This window comes from Brassica napus, chromosome C3, assembly GCF_020379485.1.
Source record: "Brassica napus cultivar Da-Ae chromosome C3, Da-Ae, whole genome shotgun sequence".
In the NCBI taxonomy this organism is placed as follows: domain Eukaryota; kingdom Viridiplantae; phylum Streptophyta; class Magnoliopsida; order Brassicales; family Brassicaceae; genus Brassica; species Brassica napus.
This window is the reverse complement of record NC_063446.1, coordinates 7072557-7090928: the sequence shown is the minus strand read 5'-3', so window position 1 is coordinate 7090928 and position 18372 is coordinate 7072557. Positions and strand designations below refer to the sequence as shown.

Genomic DNA, 18372 nt, shown 5'->3' with positions numbered 1-18372 from the left:
CAAAAAAATGATTTCAGCAATCTCGCTCTCGTACGTGTAGAATAGAGTTGGTGGAGTTTTTTAGGGTTTTAAGTTCAAGAGACTTCCAAATTAACGGCTCAGATTCAATCAGAATCCTTGAAGACGCGATCGTCGAAGAACTGCACACACTTCGATTCGACTAGAGTGTGTACTATATAAGTAACTTCTACAATTGCATAACCCTCCTTTTGCTAAAACCCTTGACCCATCCTCCCTCTCTCGATCAATTCTCAGTAAGTGTTGAAGTTGTAATCGTCTTTTGATTTTTCAATAACTATTTGCTCGAGTGTTAGTTAGGTAGAAAGTTGTTTGCTTTCAGATACCCTTTTTCGTTTTTGCTCTTCGATGATTACAAAGTTTGGATCTTTTAACGCTTTCTTAGATCACTGAATCGTAAAGTTATCATTTTTTATTATTGTTTGAGTTTTGCAGAGAAAGTGGAATCATGGCTTCAACCTTCAGCGCAGCGTCTTCAATGGGCTCATCCTTAGCTCCTCCTGCGAGCAGATTATCATCTCTCGTCTCATCAAACTCTTTTGGAAAGAGTCAAGCTTTTGCTCAGAGGAAAGCGAGGTTCCCCAAGATCTACGCGGCTAAGCAGTTGCATTTCAATAAAGACGGCACTGCCATTAGGAAGCTTCAAGTGAGAGTCTCCCTAATGATGATAATACTTTTCGATTTTCACCAGCTGTTTTCTAATGAGTCTCGTTTTCCTTGTGTTAAGGCTGGTGTGAACAAGCTCGCGGATCTAGTTGGAGTCACTCTAGGTCCTAAAGGCAGGAACGTTGTTCTCGAGAGCAAGTACGGCTCACCAAGAATCGTTAACGACGGTGTTACAGTCGCTAGAGAGGTAATGATTAGTAGAGCTAGTAGCCTTTGGTTTTGTTGATTTTAAGATTCTTATGTTTCTGTTAAAGGTTGAGCTTGAGGATCCAGTTGAGAACATTGGTGCTAAGCTAGTGAGGCAAGCTGCTTCCAAGACCAATGACTTAGCCGGTGACGGAACAACCACTTCCGTTGTTCTTGCGCAAGGTCTCATCACTGAAGGTGTAAAGGTGGTGGCTGCTGGTGCAAACCCGGTGTTGATCACCAGAGGAATCGAGAAAACCACCAAAGCTCTTGTTGCCGAGTTAAAGAAGATGTCAAAAGAGGTACTGTATTATTACACTAATCAAATTTTCGTGTTCATTGCTCTGTTTCATTATCATTAGAATGATTGTTATGTTTTTGGGTTGCAGGTGGAAGATAGTGAGCTTGCAGATGTGGCAGCAGTTAGTGCAGGAAACAACTACGAAGTAGGCAACATGATTGCGGAAGCAATGGCTAAAGTTGGACGCAAAGGTGTGGTCACTCTCGAAGAAGGCAAAAGCGCTGAGAACAGTCTCTACGTCGTTGAAGGGATGCAGTTTGACCGTGGCTACATTTCTCCTTACTTTGTCACTGACAGTGAGAAGATGTGCGCAGAATACGAGAACTGCAAGGTATAATTACTCTTTATTAGTTAAGCTGATAAGGAAAATCTTATTTTGAAACTATCTCTTTGTTCTTGATTGGTGCAGATGTTTCTTGTTGACAAGAAAATAACGAACGCTAGAGACATTATCAGTATCCTGGAAGATGCTATCAAAGGTGGTTACCCGCTTCTGATCATTGCTGAAGATATCGAGCAAGAGGCGTTGGCGACTCTTGTTGTTAATAAGCTTCGTGGTACTATCAAAGTTGCTGCTCTGAAAGCTCCCGGATTTGGAGAGAGGAAGAGTCAGTACCTTGATGACATTGCTGCTCTTACAGGAGGTGAGACCAAAAATTACTAAACCTTTCACTAATGTTTAGTTCTAAAGTTGCGGTGTTTGTTTTTCTCTTTGTAGCTACTGTGATTAGGGAAGAAGTTGGACTACAGCTGGAGAAAGTTGGAGCAGAAGTTTTGGGTAATGCTGGTAAAGTGGTTCTCACAAAAGACACTACGACCATAGTTGGTGATGGAAGTACTGAAGAGGTTGTGAAGAAGAGAGTTGAACAGATCAAGAATCTTATCGAGGTATATATCTCAAAAGCAATGAACTTCTGTCGCTTGTTTGTTTGTTTTGTTAATTCAAGTCTCTGGGTTTGTGTAGGCTGCTGAGCAAGATTATGAGAAGGAAAAGCTTAATGAGAGAATCGCTAAATTATCAGGCGGTGTTGCTGTGATTCAGGTGAGATTACTAGGAAGTGATTCACATTGGTACAACAAAACGCGTAACTACACCAATGGTTTAACATGTCTTTAGGTTGGAGCACAAACTGAGACAGAGCTTAAGGAGAAGAAACTGAGAGTTGAAGATGCTCTTAATGCTACAAAGGTAACATTATAAACTATAAGCAAAGAAACTTTAAATGCTTCATTTTGTGAGATTAATTTATTGAACCTTTTAATAAATTAGGCGGCTGTGGAAGAAGGTATTGTTGTTGGAGGTGGATGCACTCTGCTAAGACTTGCATCCAAAGTGGATGCTGTTAAAGAGAGTCTAGCAAATGATGAAGAAAAGGTTAGTCTGTACGAGTTTAACAGTGTTAGTGGACTCTCGGGTCATAACTCTGTTTATTTGGGTATCATTATAACCTTCAGGTTGGAGCTGACATTGTTAAGAAAGCATTGAGCTACCCATTGAAGTTAATCGCCAAGAATGCTGGTGTTAATGGCAGTGTTGTCAGCGAAAAGGTAATCAACAATATGAAGGTTTGCAAGTTTTGAGTCTTCGGTATAGAGAGACTTAAGTGAATGGTGGCTGTTTTTTTGGTTGACAGGTACTCTCTAGCGACGACCCAAAGCATGGTTACAACGCTGCAACAGGCAAATACGAAGATCTGATGGCTGCAGGAATCATTGATCCAACCAAAGTGAGAAAAGATCTTTTATATTCTCATAGACTGAAACTTTCTGTTTCGCATTGCTAATCAAGTGTTTTGTTTGTTGTTGTTAAAGGTTGTGAGATGTTGCTTAGAGCATGCTTCATCAGTGGCTAAGACATTCTTGATGTCTGATTGTGTGGTTGTGGAGATCAATGAGCCTGAATCAGCAGCTCCTGCTGGTAACCCTATGGGCAACTCAGGTTTGTCTTTTAAGTTTTTTTTTTCTTGAATCCTCTTAAATATCACTGTATCAGCGAATAATATGCAACTTTTTTTTTTCTGATTCTCTGTTGATATTCAGGTTATGGCTTCTAAGTTATCAATGAGAGAATAGAGGAAGCAAAAGCTACGGCCAAGTTCTTTAGTTATTAAATCTGAAACGTCTTTGAACTGATGTAAACAACTTCATTTTCAAACTCAACAGTCGCAGAGTGGTGTGATTCATATCTTTTAGTAGCCTTTTTGGGTTTGTTCACAATCAGTTTTACAAACCTAAGGAGAAGAGTATTATTGATTAGAACACACAACTTTTAGAGTAATTTCAAAAGTTAGTGGGACTCGTATCTTTCATGACCTACAGCTTGGGGGTTTCTTCGTAATATTTTATGACATCACAACTTAGAATTTGGAAGTTGACAGCAAGTTCAAACAAAAGAGAGCTAATTTTAGTTGTCTTCCTTCCTTGAAGCTTCTTTTTGCTATTTTGGTTTATTATTTAATCTAGCAACACGAATTTACAGATGAGAAAAAAATTCTTACACCTTTATGAGTATTTTCAAAGTCAATCTGACTTCAAAAGTTGCAAGTGGGTTCCACTGTGATTAATATCCTTCAACGCGGCCGTCTAGCCGCTGTTCGGAGATTGACCACAGCGATTAACCGCCTAATTTTCACTTAATCCCGCGTTGATCCGCGTAAGTTTTTTTTCCGTCCGTGTAAGTTAAAACACGGTTGATTATTTTTTACTCATTATTGACATATTTTGTGTAATTATTCATTACTAAATAATTATAATTAGCTATCAAACCCAAAACAAACACATATATATTACATTTAAAGATTTTTTTCGTACCAAACCCACCATTTACGAATCAAAAAGAAAATGTTTAAAATTATATATAAAAAATATATATAATTATATCTAAGAGCATGTTTATTTGGATAACCTTTAAGTGGGTTCTTAGTTAATATTTAAATATTAAAATTAAGTTAAGATATTATGTTAAGAAACACCTAATTTTAGTCCTCCAATGGTAGTTTTCTAAGGTAATGGTTCTTAAAAAAAAATGTGATGAAAGAAATGTTTAAAATTGTTGATTGTGATTGATAAATAAAAGGAAGAACATGAAAGAGAACAAGAGTTTGTGATGAAAGAAATGTTTCAGATTGTGGTTTGTGATTGAAAACAATGCTTTGAATACATTATTTATAAAGATTTTGTGACTTAACACTTCATCACAAATACATCCCGTGATACAATACAACATGTTCACAACAAGACTACAAGCATGTGACTCTACATTTCACCACAAATATATCCCGTCGTACACAACATAACAACAAGACTACAAGCACTGCACCTAACCTACTGAGCAGCCAATGAAGAAAGATTTAGCAAAGATCTTCAGAACTCTTTCAAAACATAACAACAAATCCTTGATGATGGTGAGGATCATACCTTGGTTTCTTCCACCTTATAATCATCAAGCCATGGTTTGTGAGTTTTGCAGAGAATCATAAAATTAGAAGTTTTGGTTTGTGGGTTTGTGCAGAGTATTGTGAATCGTGATCTTAGGTATGTAACGGCGTCGTTGCTTCCGCTCCTTTCTGCTTTTGTCGCAGACTCTTTTCTAGGTCGTCTCCGTACAACCCTCTGCTCCAGAGCTATCTCTCTATCAACCACAATGGAAACAAGGTAGTAGGCGTGGTAAGTGTGGTTCCATTGCTCTATAAACCTTGAAACTTCGTGGTAAGTGTGGTTCCATTGCTCTAGAGGTCCCTTCTCCAGTTTGTTTGAAATTTCTTAGAACTATGCACCTTGAACATGTGCTCTATGAAGATGAGAAAACGCAGGATGCAAGCTCTGTAGCCACCGGAAAACTAACAAACAAACAAAGAAACAAAATTTCAATCAGATCAGATCAATCAAGAAACAGAATCAAACGCTTTCATCAAAATTTGCAAAAGCCCAAGACTTTACATGGAGTTTCTTCTGAACGGTCCTTGGCCGTTTCTTAGGCCGGCGAGGTTGTCGGTGACCCACAACCGCCATGAAATCCTCCTCGATTTCCTCTTCGTCGCATCGTTTGACGGCGGCGGCCATGGCTTCACTGGAGACATCTCTTTCCCCTGACCGGACTCGTCGGTCTTCCGTTCTTCTACGTCTTGCTCCCCGAGAGCATACATCGATTGCGTGATTTCATCCTTCACCGTTCGTCGACTTCGATTTTTCTTCTCCTCTCATTATCACAAAACCAATACCCTAGCTACACGTGTTTAACAAGAGACGTTTCTTCCTTAGGAGCCGTCCCTTAGATAATTAGCTTTTTTTTTTTTTTTTAATTCATAATTATCCTAAGAACCATACTTAAAAGCTACCCCAATAAACATGCTCTAAGAACTTGTATCATCATGTCTAAAATTAGCTAAATATATTAAATTGTATTTAAAACTAGGATCCGCGTAATCCCCAAGTACTCTTCGATTTTTCGATAACTCGCTAGGTCCGGGGTTACTGTCCGCCTAGCGCCTAGCGTAGTAGTTCTGAACAGGGATCCTTCCTAACCTTTTTGGGTTCTTATTCTTGCATAATTTTATTGTTAATATGAATGATCTAATCATGAATAAAAATGTGTTCATTTTTTCTATAGAACAGAGTATGCGTGTGGAAAAAACCTACATTATGTATAGCAAACCTCAAAAACGAAGAATAAGAAGAGAAACTATTTGATTTGATTTTTTTCTTATGCATTATGATTTGGAGTACTATAAAGGGTTTACTCGGAATTGGATTGATGTTTTTCTTCACTATGAAAGCACAAATGTGACGGTTGTTAAATAAAGTTTTATAATGGTCGGTCTAAAACTAAACACTTACCTCTCAATGTGAACGCATATATGTTTCTTTGGTGATTTGGGGAGAGTTAGAATCTGATTGGCTCGACAAATAAATAGTTTGATCGTGTTCTCCAGATCGAAACAAGTGATCTTTGATCTTAAGAATTGAATAGAACATTTTTAGTTGTACATATCACGTGATAATGGAAGATGTTTGATTGCACTAAATTGATAGACTGTGAGCTATGCAGATTAGGGTTCCAAACTTCCAGCGGTGCTTGTCACCGTTGGCTATCATTTTGATTTTCAAGAAGGGAATATTTTTACGGCTAAATTATTTGATTATTGTTTAACTGATATTATTTGAAGGAAGCTATATATTTAATTACTTGCTTTAAAGAATATGTACCCATGATCATATTGTTAATTGTAAGAGTATTTTCTCGTAGGCTAGTAAATTCCTGAGTTATTACCTCAACCAATTTACAAGACAAATGGTTTTCTGAAGGCTTCAATGCTTCAATGTATATATATATTATTGGAATGGTTATTATTATTTTGTTTTTGCAAACTTACGAATTCATCAAAATTATATTGTTACTCGAAAAAAGAAAATTGTATTGTTACTCGAAAAAAGAAAATTGTATTGTTACTCAAAAGAGTGAAACACTGCAAGTAAAGACGCTCCATGTTGACAATGAATTTTAAGGTAAAAACAACAGTTTCGTGTCTTCCTAGAAACTTCTGGTTCTGTAGTGCTCAACAATCTACGTTATGACACCAAGACATTCAGAAACTGAAATGACTAGAATAGTTTGAATTGTGGCAAGCAATAATACCAAGCGGAACGGCAAATAATTTACGAATGCTAACTAAATATTTTTTATTATAAAAATTAAAAGTATTGATCCTTAGAAAATCAAATAATTTCTTTTAGCATTTGGACTGTTTAATCGAAAACCAAGAGTTGTACTAAAAGAAATGACCATTCCAGCAACTATAGATCACACAGTTCATCATAGGAAAAATGGATGAAACTTTGCGTAGCTTCATATTTAAATACTAGGGGTATTGCCTCCGTGCAAACGCGGAGTTTTGAACAGAGTTATTGCTTTATCTCAATATTTGTTAGGGTTGCTGTGAATTTTGCGTTTTGGGTTGATCATTATTTTTCAAGTTTTTTTATTGTTATAGGGTTAGAGTTGTGATGATGAAATGTGTATGCATTGTTCTCTACGCATGAAAGACTAAGCTGTGTTAGTAATGTGATTGATATAGTTCATGGTGTTGCTTGATGTGTCACTGAGACTTATTGTTTGTTTGTCTTTTTAATTTGTTACTTGTACTGTTGAGATTACATAAATTATATTAATGTTGTTGAGAGTACCTTTTGTTTCTGGATATTTTTTCTCCAGTTTATTTGTGTTAGTTGTGTGTATTAAGTAATAATTTTTTTATTCTTATTATGTTGGTTATATGTCTTTTTTTATTTTTAAACTTGTTGCTTTTACCGGACCTTTAAAACAAATACACGAAGACTTGTAGAAATAACTATAAAATGAGTGACAATTAGTATTTGGGTCTTAATGAGTTTTAAACGAATATATGTATTTCTTATAAGAAGACAATATCATTGGCCTGTTGACATTGAACATGTAAGCTATTTTCATAAGACAAGAGGAGTGAGCAGGTGGAGATGTTATTGCCGCCTTTGTGTCTGTTGGGATAGTCTCTTGTATCTTCTGGTGTGGTTGTGTTTGTTTCTCTTTTATTTGATGGGTAATATGTAAATAAAAATCATTGTCAGTTGTATTTATCAGAGTTTGTAACTTACTCTGCTTTTTTATTTAGGTAATTTCACTGATCTTGGTTGTCGTCTTCGTCTTCTTCGTAAGTATCTGCGAAAGTAAGTTTGTAAATTGTTAAATAGCTGGTCGTGTAGTTTGTATTTGTTTAGCTGGCTCAATGTATGTGTCGTTGAGTTTTAGTTGAGTTGATTGGTCTGGTATATTTGTTTTGAAGTTTATTTGTAAAATTAGACGGGAGGTGATCATTAATGATTCATCTTTTTTTTTATTCTAGTTTTTGGTGTTTTGATTGTTTGGGTTATTGTGGTTTCTTTTAAGCTGTAAAATAAAGATTTTTGTAAAATTAGATTGATAAGTAACATAGATAAATAGACTACCACAAATCTTGGGTAGGAAATATTTTTGATTATTGATGTTAGCAAAATATAGACAGTAATATAAAGGGAATTATGTGTTGATTGTTTCTTACGGATCAATGAGGAGACGGATAACGACTCGAGTTGTTTCTGTGGTGAGGTCAGAGCCCTGGACAGAACGGATTTGCCCAACCACATCTGCGAGTTTAAATATCAGTTATGATATCGAAACATAATATAAACCCAGATGCAATATGATATTATACCTGAGAGTTCTAGGTTTGTGTTCACAATCACTTGGAGATTGTCGAATAGTCTAATTTTCATCAATAATGGTTAGTGAGATGAAACGAATGAGGAATGGATGATCAGTTATCTTGTACATGCTTGAGCAGCTAGCAACCTTAAAACGATCGACTTTCACAATGGAATCTGCTTTCAAAGATGGCATGTAATGATTAGCACGTCTGACGGTAGTAAACCCATGAATCACGGAATATGCAAATAATATTATTCAACAAAGAATCAAGAAATCAATTAAAACAATTATGTTAAATAAGTGTGATAGATCGAAGATTAACTTACCTTTTCATCAAGGAATAGAACCGTGATTCCCACAAACTCCCTGTCTTTCTTGAAGTTCAGGATATCTCAGAAGCGGAGGAAGCCAGAGGCTATGCTCTGACTACTACGACCAAGACGGATAGACTCGAAGGTTGAGTGACGGACGCCGGTTTGAGGAACTGGAGAGGCAGAGGACAAACATTTTCTAGAAGATGGTTAAAGCTAAGAGGAATCAATGAGTTTTAATGAGATGTAGATTGAGTTCATCAAAGATGAAAATCATATATATAGGGTTTACAGAGGGGCTACAAATCAGGAATATTTATGATCAAGCGATTTAAGATGGGGACATGAAGAGTTCACCGGTGAAAAAATAGATTACGAACAGACACACAGCGCAACTCTGTAACTCAGACTTGTTTGAGACAATGATGAAAAGAATCCGAACTCATGTTAAACGACAACAGTTTACAATATGTGAAAACTATAATTGTTGCAAACTTGAGCTTTTTTTCATATAACGTGATGAATCTCATTTAAAAGTAAAACTCATAATACACTTGTAGGTCCGACCCTCAGAGAAAGCCGAAGAAGTAAAGACTTTTGACCTTCATAAATATATATTATATTCGGTCATCAATGTACAAAGTATCATTTAGTTTAGTGGTATAAATGTTGGTGTTTATATCTCAATAACCCGGATTAAAACCATGTGCTTGGTATTTTTTCACACTTTTTAAAAGTGAGGCCCATAAAATGCTGACGTGACGCGCCGAAGAGTAAGCAAAAACTCAACTATTATAATATAGATTTTGTGTGCAAAGACAAAGAAAACTACATAGATTCATTTTATATGCTAGAAACACACAATAGAAACATAATTGAATATGTATATATGCACAAGAGTCTTTGTTAAGCGTTTGTAGAAATATACGTTATAAAACGTTTATTGATGTACACATATGTCTACGTGTATGTGTGTATATATATAGAGAAAAGAAGGAACAGAGCCATAAAGAAACAGAAAGAAAAAAGGAGCAGAAACGTACCAAAAGAAGTAAGCGAAAGACTCGGTATCAGTTGTGACCCAAATATCATAAAAGCCCTTTCCATTTTCATGCACTCCTCTTTTTCTAATTACTTATTACACTTCTCATCATCTTCCCTTCCTATTTGTTTTGTCTATTTTCTTCCCATTTAATTTAATTCATTTCTCATCTTCACTTTGAAAATCAAATCAGTAGATCTGATTTACAAAAAAAAAAATATGTATCTTTTTTATTGAGAAATTTGGCCCAATAACCATAAAAAATTAAAATTAAGAAGCTAACCAAACTTCCTCCTCTCTCTATTCCTTATCATTCCTATACTTCTCTATAGCTTATGGTTTTAATTTGTTTTTTGGTTATTTCACCAATTCATCCTTTAATTTAATTCTTTTTGTCTGTTTCCTTCCCATTTATTTCATTTTTGAAGCTGTAAAAAATAATTTATTCTCACAAAATCAATCATAAGATCTGGTTTTCCAACAGTTTATTTGTTTTTTCTGCACTTTTAATTTTGAACACAAAAAGTACTTTTAATTTTAATTTTGTTATACTCTCTATATTCTCCTTCTTCTTCACGCCGCCTACCAAATATAAACACACTCTCTCTATCTGTAGCTTGCATTCTCTTTGCATTTTCCTCTCAGTTGTTTTTATCTTTTCACTGTTCTCTCTTCTTCTTCTTGTTTTTTTGTTTCCTCTTTCAGAAACCAAATTGTTTTCTTTTTATATTTTGGTTTTTAATCTTTTGTTTCCCTTCCTCTCTTTTGCGTGTGTGAGATTTTTTTCTTCCCTTCATCACCTTTTGCCGATTGGTCATTTTATATGTTAATCTTGCTTCTTCATCCTCACTGGTAAACAACAATCTCTCTCACATTCTCTTCACTGAGATTTTTATCATCCAGTGAGTTTTTTGTCTAAACATGGAGATTTGATCAGAAAAAAAAAAGATCAGATCTCTTCTTTTTTTTTTTCATTTTTCTTTTCGACCCTTTATTTGGTCTTTGATCGTACATTAACTCAGCTCCTTTTCTCAAAGCTGATCTTTTTTTATAAGATATAAGTATGTTGGTTGTGTCTGATAATTACAGATTCTTCTCCTCTGGTTTTGGTTCCGTACAGTTTTGGACTTTGATCATCTTTGATTGTGTTAAAGGACTCATGATTCATGTTACTTCTGCTCGATCTCAAATGAAAAGTTTTATACGTACAGAGTTGATTCAGCTTCTAGTGACACAAATTATCTTTTAAGATGAAAAAAAAGTAATTAAAAATGAATGCTTTATTGCTGATTATTAGTGGTGGAATTTTTTTTTTAATCTCAAATGTTTTGCTTTTTTTTTTTTTTTTTTGTATGTACTTGAAGATCCTACCAGTTCTCTATTTTATAATAGTTTTATAAAGTCTTCTTGATCTTTTTTGTCTGGGCCTCTTTTGTCTGTATCTTCCCATCAAACTTTTACATAGTTAGTTTTGGTGTTAATTTATAATAACATAAGTATTCTTGTTTTGTTGCAGCTGTCTCAGGAGTATTGTTCACTGATCCTCACAACTTGGACTTGAAAGTTTGGAACTTCTCTGTGTTGAGTGTACTAATCATCGATCTTGAGGATGGGTCATAGAAGAAGAAATGAGCCAGAGTTTGATGAGTTTGAGAAGCTTCTTGGAGAGATTCCAAAAGTTACTTCAGGAAACGACTTTAGCCCTTTCCCTATGTGTTTTAGCTCAAGAAGATCATCACCATCCACATTCCAAGAACAAAATCTTCATCTTCCTGGTGGCCTCTCTGCTTTTGCTGAAGGAAACTTAATCTTTGGAGCCCCAAATCAAACTCTTGAGTACCCCCAAGTTATGTCCATTCCTGCTAACCACTCTCCAAGTAGCTCACCTTGTGTATATGACAAGTTTGATTCAAGAAAAATCGATCAGCAACTGTTTAGGAAGCTTCCACACGTTGGTTACTTTCAAAATGCTCGGCCGCAGCCTCACCATCAAGCTTTGGATCATCAGTCTCATATCAACTGGAGGAATATCGAAGAAGAGGAGAGGGTGAGTCTCCAAGAAGAACACTACCCTCATTGCATCTACCTTTACAACAACAACCCTTTGACGGAAACTCCTCCAAGACAGGAACATTTCGATTATCACCGAGCTCATGATGGTGATGAAAGCGTGAGGAGTTTGGATGGGTTCGTAAGGAAGAGAATGTACTATCCAGAGAAGATTCTAATGAGATCAAACACAGCTAAACTCATAAACTACGGCGTTGGAGATGATGATACACAAAGCGGAAGAGGACTTTGGTTCAACGAAGAAGATCTTGCAATGAGACTCAACAACTTGACATTACAACAACCTCCAAAGTATAACTCTCTTGCAGAGACAAAAGCGAAGATATATCACATGGCCAAAGATCAGTACGGATGTCGCTTCCTTCAGAGGAAATTCGCTGAGGGAGATGGCAAAGATATCGAAATGATCTTTAACGAGATCATTGTCTATATCAGTGAGCTTATGGTAGACCCTTTTGGCAACTATCTAGTTCAGAAGCTTCTGGAAGTATGCAGCCAAGATCAGAGGATGCAGATTGTTCATTCCATTACTAGAAAACAAGGAGTGCTTATCAAAATTTCTTGTGACATGCACGGGTACAAGAAAAGATTTGATTATGTAAGAGTGTTTTGTTCTTTACCTGACGTGGTCTTGTTACGTTGTGACAGGACTAGAGTTGTTCAAAAGATGGTTGAAACGGTTAAGAGACAAGAGGAGGTTTCAATGATCATGTCTGTTTTGAAGCATGGCGTTGTGACTTTGATAAAGAGTGTAAACGGTAACCACGTTGTTCAACGTTGCTTGCAGTATCTGTTACCTCACTGCGAGAAGGTAACACAACTTTCCTTCACTTTTTTTTTTCTTAAATATAATTTGAACTATTAAGAGAATGTGATTCAGTTTTTGTTTTGTTTTGTCTCTCTTCAGTTTCTTTTTGAGGTAGTGATTACTCACTGTGCTGAGCTTGCAACTGATCAACATGGATGTTGTGTTCTTCAAAAATGTATTGGCTATTCCAAAGGAGAACAAAAATACAACTTAGTCGCTGAGATCGCCTCTAATGCTCTACTCCTCTCTCAACACCCTTTTGGGTATTATTACATGTTTTAGATATTTTGATGTTTTGAATCCAATGCTTGTAAGTAATGGAGAAATGATGCCACAGGAACTACGTTCTTCAGTATGTTCTTGAGCTACAACTCCAATGGGTTGTCAACGGGATCCTAGAGCAGCTAGAAGGGAACTACACCGAGCTATCCATGCAGAAATGTAGCAGCAATGTAGTTGAGAAGTGTCTGAGACTAGCTGATGACAAACATCTAACTCGTATCATCAGAGAACTCGTAAACTATGGTCTTCTTGACCAAGTTATGTTGGATCCTTATGGAAACTATGTCATTCAAGCAGCTCTTAAAAGGTCCAAGGTAAAACACACAAATCACAAAACTGTTGATTGATTTTACATTCAGTCCCTAGAGAATGCAGATTTTGTTTCAAGTTCAGTCTCTAAAGATGGGATTGTTGCAGGGGACTACTGCTTATGGTCTTTTGGTTGATGCTATTAAGCTTCATGTACCATCTCTACGTACCAATCCTTACGGTAGAAAAGTCCTATCTGCACTTTGCTCGAAGAAGTAAAATCAGCAGGTAAAAAAAATATCCTGGAGAAGTAATTTTTTGTTTTTCTCTTTTTGTCACTTGATTTTACTGTTAATGTGTTTCCTTTTTTTTCTTGACAGTTTCGGATTTGTAGCAAAAGTTGATGTGTTGTTGTTCTTGCTTGTTGGTCAAGTTACCTTGTACAATGTAATGTGTAATAAGGAAGCATAGTTCGCAGGTTTATGGTTTAAAGATCCAAAGAGACAAAAGATTCAGAATGGCTTGTTTTGTAATCTGATCTTACAATCAATCTTTGTTTTGTAATCAGATCTTACAGTCATCTTTGTTCTGTAGTATCGAATCAAATATTTCTTATTATACATGAAAAGGGTAATCAATTATGAATAATACTAATAACGCCCTAAAGAATCTGAAAATAGCAGTTTTTAAGAAAAAATATTTCTCAAAACAATGAAAACTTTGTAAAAATAGCAGTTTTTAAGAAAAATATTTAAAAATACATCATATTGATGAAAAAAATCTTAAAGAATACTCGTCTACCACAAATATTCTTGTATTCCTAATTTCTGAATCATAAACTCAAATCTACAGTATTTCTCTAATAAATGAAAACTTTCCCAAAATAGCAGTTTTAAGAAAATTATTTAAAAATACAACATATTGATGAATTTATTTAAAGAATACTCATCTACCCGAAAATATTCTTGTTATCCGAATTTATTAATCACAATCTCAAATCTACAATATTTTTCAAAAAAAATTAAAACTTTCCAAAAATAGCAGTTTTTAAGAAAATTATTTAAAAATACAATCTATTGATGAAAAACTGAGAAATAATACTCATCTATCCACAAATATTTTTGTTATCCCAATTTCTAAATCACAAACCCTAATCTACAGTATTTCTCTAATAAATTAAAACTTCCAAAAATAGCAGTTTTTAAGAAAATATTTTAAAATACACCGTATTGATGAAAAAGTCTGAAAGAATACTCATCAATCCACAAATATTCTTGTTATCCTAATTTCTAAATCACAAAACCCAAATCTACGGTATTTCTCTAATAAATGAAAACTTTCCAAAAATAGCAGTTGTTAAGAAAATTATTTAAAAATACAAAATATTGATGAAAATTTCTGAAAGAATACTAATCTATACAAATATATTCTTGTTATCCTAATTTCTAAATCACAAAACCCAAATCTACAATATTTCTCTAATAAATGAAAACATTCCAAAAATAGTAGCTTTAACGAAAATTTATTTAAAAACTACAATCTATTGATAAAAAAACTCTGAAAAAATACTCAACTATCCACAAATATTCTTGTTATCCTAATTTCTAAATCATAAACCCAAATCTACAATATTTCTCAAAAAAATGAAAACTTTCCAAAAATAGCAGTTTTTAAGAAAAATATTTAAAAATACATCATATTGATGAAAAAAATATTAAAGAATACTCGTCTACCACAAATATTCTTGTATTCCTAATTTCTGAATCATAAACTCAAATCTACAGTATTTCTCTAATAAATGAAAACTTTCCCAAAATAGCAGTTTTAAGAAAATTATTTAAAAATACAACATATTGATGAATTTATTTAAAGAATACTCATCTACCCGAAAATATTCTTGTTATCCGAATTTATTAATCACAATCTCAAATCTACAATATTTTTCAAAAAAATTAAAACTTTCCAAAAATAGCAGTTTTTAAGAAAATTCTTTAAAAATACAAGCTATTGATGAAAAACTGAGAAATAATACTCATCTATCCAGAAATATTTTTGTTATCCCAATTTCTAAATCACAAACCCTAATCTACAGTATTTCTCTAATAAATTAAAACTTTCCAAAAATAGCAGTTTTTAAGAAAATTATTTTAAAAATACACCGTATTGATGAAAAAGTCTGAAAGAATACTCATCAATCCACAAATATTTTGTATCCTAATTTTAAATCACAAAAACCCAAATCTACGGATTTCTCTAAATGAAAACTTTAAAAATAGCAGTTGTTGAAAAAATTATATATAGAGAAAAAATCTGAGAATTTCAATCTATACAAAAATAGCTTGTATGTCCGCGAAATCACAAAACCCATCCTTCGGAATAGCGAAAAATAGCAAAAACGAGTTAAAAGAATTTAGTACTACAATCTATGATAAAAAAACTGAAAAAATACAACTATCCACAAAATCTTGTATCCTAAATTAAATCATGAAACAAAATACAAATTTCTCAAAAAAATGCAACTTGCAAAAATTCTGAATTTTAAGAAAAATTTCATTAAAACAATCAGTCTAAAAACTTTAACCAAAATTCTAGACAACCGCTTATTTCTCCACTCGAACATAGCTCTAAATATTTGGAAAGTTAAGAAAATAAAAGAAACAACAGTATAAGTAGGCGCGTGCAACTTGTTAAGAAGGGAAAACAATATTATGATTCCAAAAAGAATTAAAAGATAATCGAGTAGGAAAAATACTTAGAATGGATAATCTCTGAAAACGAAAAAGCTGTATGCCGTCAACACGGCACCCAGACCGAGCGGTGAAGCAAACTTAAAATGGTTCAGCAACACGGCTGGAGCGATAAGGAAGTTAGAAACAAACACAATATTCAGGGGATTGTAATCACATAATTACTATCCTAATCAATAAAAACCCAAAGTCTACAATATTTCTCTACAGAAAAATGGAAACTTTGTAAAAATAGAAGTTGAAGATTCCAAGACAAAAAGCAAAGAAAATATTAAAAAATAATACATATCTTGAATGAAAAAAATCTTTAAAGAATACTACATGATCTACCACAAAATATTTCTCTGTTATTCCTAATGTTTGAATTCAAAAACTCAAATCTACATATTTCTCTAATAAATGAAAACTTTCCCAAAATAGCAGTTTAAGAAAATTATTTAAAAATACAACATATTGATGAATTTATTTAAAGAAGACTATACCGAAACAAAAATATTCTCAAAGTTTTATCCGAAATTATTAAATAAGAAAAACATAATCTCAAATCTCACAATATTTTGTTCAAAAATAACAGTCTCAAAACTTTCCAAAAAAATTAGAAGAGTTTATACAGGAAAATTATTAAAAATACAAGGTCTGATGATGAAAAATGAGGAAAATACATACTCATCTATCCACAAATATTTTTGTTATCCAATTTGAAATCACAAACCAAATCTACAGTATTTCTCTAAATAAATGTAAAACTTCCAAAAAGAGCAGTTTTTAAGAAAAATTATTTAAAAAAAAAAACCGTATTGATGAAAAAGTTGAAGAATACTCATCAACCAACAATATCTTGTTATACTAATTTTAAATCACAAAACCCAAATCTACTGCGTACTATTTCTCTGGTAATAAATGAAAGAAAGATTACAAAACTTAGGCAGTTGTTAAGAAATAAAACAGATTTAAAAATACAAATATATGTTTGAAAAATTATTGAAAGAATACATCTATAACAGAAAAATATGATTGTTATCTAACTTGAAATCACAAAAAAAAATCTACAATATGCCTCTAACAAGCTGAAAACTTTCCAAAAAATAGTAGCTTTAACGAAAATTATTTAAAAACTACATCTATTGATAAAAAAACTCTAAAAAAAAATACTCAAAACTATACCACAATATTCTTGTTATCCTAATTTCAAATCATTAAAACCCAAATCTAACATATTTCTCAAAAAAATGAAAACGTTACCAAAAAATTGCAAGAGTTTGTTTAAGAAACATATTTAAAACATACATCATTATGATGAAAAAATTTAAAGAATATCGTCTACCACCAATATTCTGTAATTCCTAATTTCTTGAATCATAAACTCAAATCTACAGTATTTCTCTAATAAATGAAAACTTCTCAAAATAGAAGTTTAGAAAATTATTTAAAAATACCAAATATTGATGGAATTTATTTAAAGAACTCATATATCCGAAAATATTCTTGTTATCCGAAGTAGTAATCACAATATCAAATCTACAATATTTTCAAAAAAATTAAACTTTCCAAAAATAGCAGTTTTTGAAGAAAATTATTTAAAAATACCAACTATTGATAAAAAATGATAAATAATACTCATCTATCCACAAATATTTTTGTTATCCCAATTTCTAAATCACAAACCCTAATCTACATTATTTCTCAAATAAATGAAACTTCCAAAAATATACAAGTTTTTAAGAAAAATTATTTAAAAATACAACATATTGATGAGCCAAAAAAATTTCTGAAAGATACCCAAAACTAAAAAAAAATAGTATTGTTATCCTAAAATTTCTAAATCACAAAACCCAATCTTACGGTATTTCTAAATACAAAATAAATGGAAACAAAAACTTTCAAAAAATAGAGTGGTAAGAAAATTATTAAAAATAAAAATATTGATGAAAATTCTGAAAGACTACTAATCTATACAAAAAAGATTTCTTGTTATGCCTAATTTATAAATACAAAACCAAATATTTACAACATTTATCTAATAAATGAAAACGTTCCAAAAATAGTGCTAGTAAACGAGAAAAATTGATTTAAAAAATACAATCTATTGATAAAAATTCTGACAAATCAACTATCCCCCAAATTTTTGTTACCTAATTTCTTAATCATAAACCAAATTAAAATATTTTCAAAAAAAAATGAAATACTTTCCAAAATAGCCGTTTTAAAAAAATATATTTAAAAATAAATCATATTGATGTAAAAAATCTTTAAAGAATACTCATCTACCACAAATATTCTTGATTCACAATTTTTGAATCATAAACTCAAATCTACAGTATTTCTCTAATAAATGAAGAACTTTCCAAAAATATCAGTTTTTAAGAACAAATATTTAAAAATACATCATATTGAGGAAAAAAATCTTAAAGATACTCGTTCTTACCACAACTATTCTGTATTCCTAATCTCGAAATAATAAACTCAAAAATTT

The 18372-nt window shown here is 32.9% G+C and overlaps 2 protein-coding genes across 4 annotated transcripts; both read left to right on the top strand.

The window, feature by feature from the left end:
- Positions 1-65: 65 nt before the first annotated feature.
- On the top strand, positions 66-3432 carry LOC106387441 (chaperonin 60 subunit beta 3, chloroplastic). Of its 2 annotated transcripts, none has more exons than XM_048752301.1 (14): positions 66-254; positions 454-664; positions 746-871; positions 939-1172; positions 1260-1502; positions 1581-1815; positions 1890-2059; positions 2136-2213; positions 2289-2360; positions 2442-2546; positions 2627-2719; positions 2806-2898; positions 2984-3110; positions 3212-3432. In XM_048752301.1, exons 2-14 carry the CDS (start codon positions 467-469, stop codon positions 3223-3225), a joined length of 1788 nt encoding a protein of 595 aa, XP_048608258.1. In that variant the 5' UTR covers positions 66-254; positions 454-466; the 3' UTR covers positions 3226-3432. The 2 variants fall into 2 exon arrangements, with proteins under 2 accessions (XP_048608258.1, XP_013682764.1); XM_013827310.3 differs by having other exon boundaries at positions 98-254; positions 446-664.
- Positions 3433-10057: 6625 nt separating this feature from the next.
- On the top strand, positions 10058-13772 carry LOC106385669 (pumilio homolog 12-like). 2 transcript variants are annotated; one of them, XM_048752299.1, is made up of 7 exons: positions 10058-10645; positions 11260-12389; positions 12462-12624; positions 12721-12884; positions 12959-13217; positions 13321-13440; positions 13533-13772. In XM_048752299.1, the coding sequence occupies exons 2-6, from the start codon at positions 11353-11355 to the stop codon at positions 13429-13431; spliced, it is 1734 nt and encodes a 577-aa protein (XP_048608256.1). In that variant the 5' UTR covers positions 10058-10645; positions 11260-11352; the 3' UTR covers positions 13432-13440; positions 13533-13772. The 2 variants fall into 2 exon arrangements, with proteins under 2 accessions (XP_048608256.1, XP_048608255.1); XM_048752298.1 differs by having other exon boundaries at positions 10060-10595.
- Positions 13773-18372: the final 4600 nt, after the last annotated feature.

Excerpts from the sequence above, each read along its gene's own strand:
- LOC106387441 (XM_048752301.1), top strand. The coding sequence starts at position 467 with ATGGCTTCAACCTTCAGCGCAGCGTCTTCAATGGGCTCATCCTTAGCT. Across the intron at positions 872-938 it reads GTGTTACAGTCGCTAGAGAG|GTTGAGCTTGAGGATCCAGT; the intron begins GTAATGATTAGT and ends TTTCTGTTAAAG. Across the intron at positions 1,816-1,889 it reads CATTGCTGCTCTTACAGGAG|CTACTGTGATTAGGGAAGAA; the intron begins GTGAGACCAAAA and ends TTCTCTTTGTAG.
- LOC106385669 (XM_048752299.1), top strand. The coding sequence starts at position 11,353 with ATGGGTCATAGAAGAAGAAATGAGCCAGAGTTTGATGAGTTTGAGAAG. Across the intron at positions 12,625-12,720 it reads TGTTACCTCACTGCGAGAAG|TTTCTTTTTGAGGTAGTGAT; the intron begins GTAACACAACTT and ends GTCTCTCTTCAG. Across the intron at positions 12,885-12,958 it reads CTCTCTCAACACCCTTTTGG|GAACTACGTTCTTCAGTATG; the intron begins GTATTATTACAT and ends ATGATGCCACAG.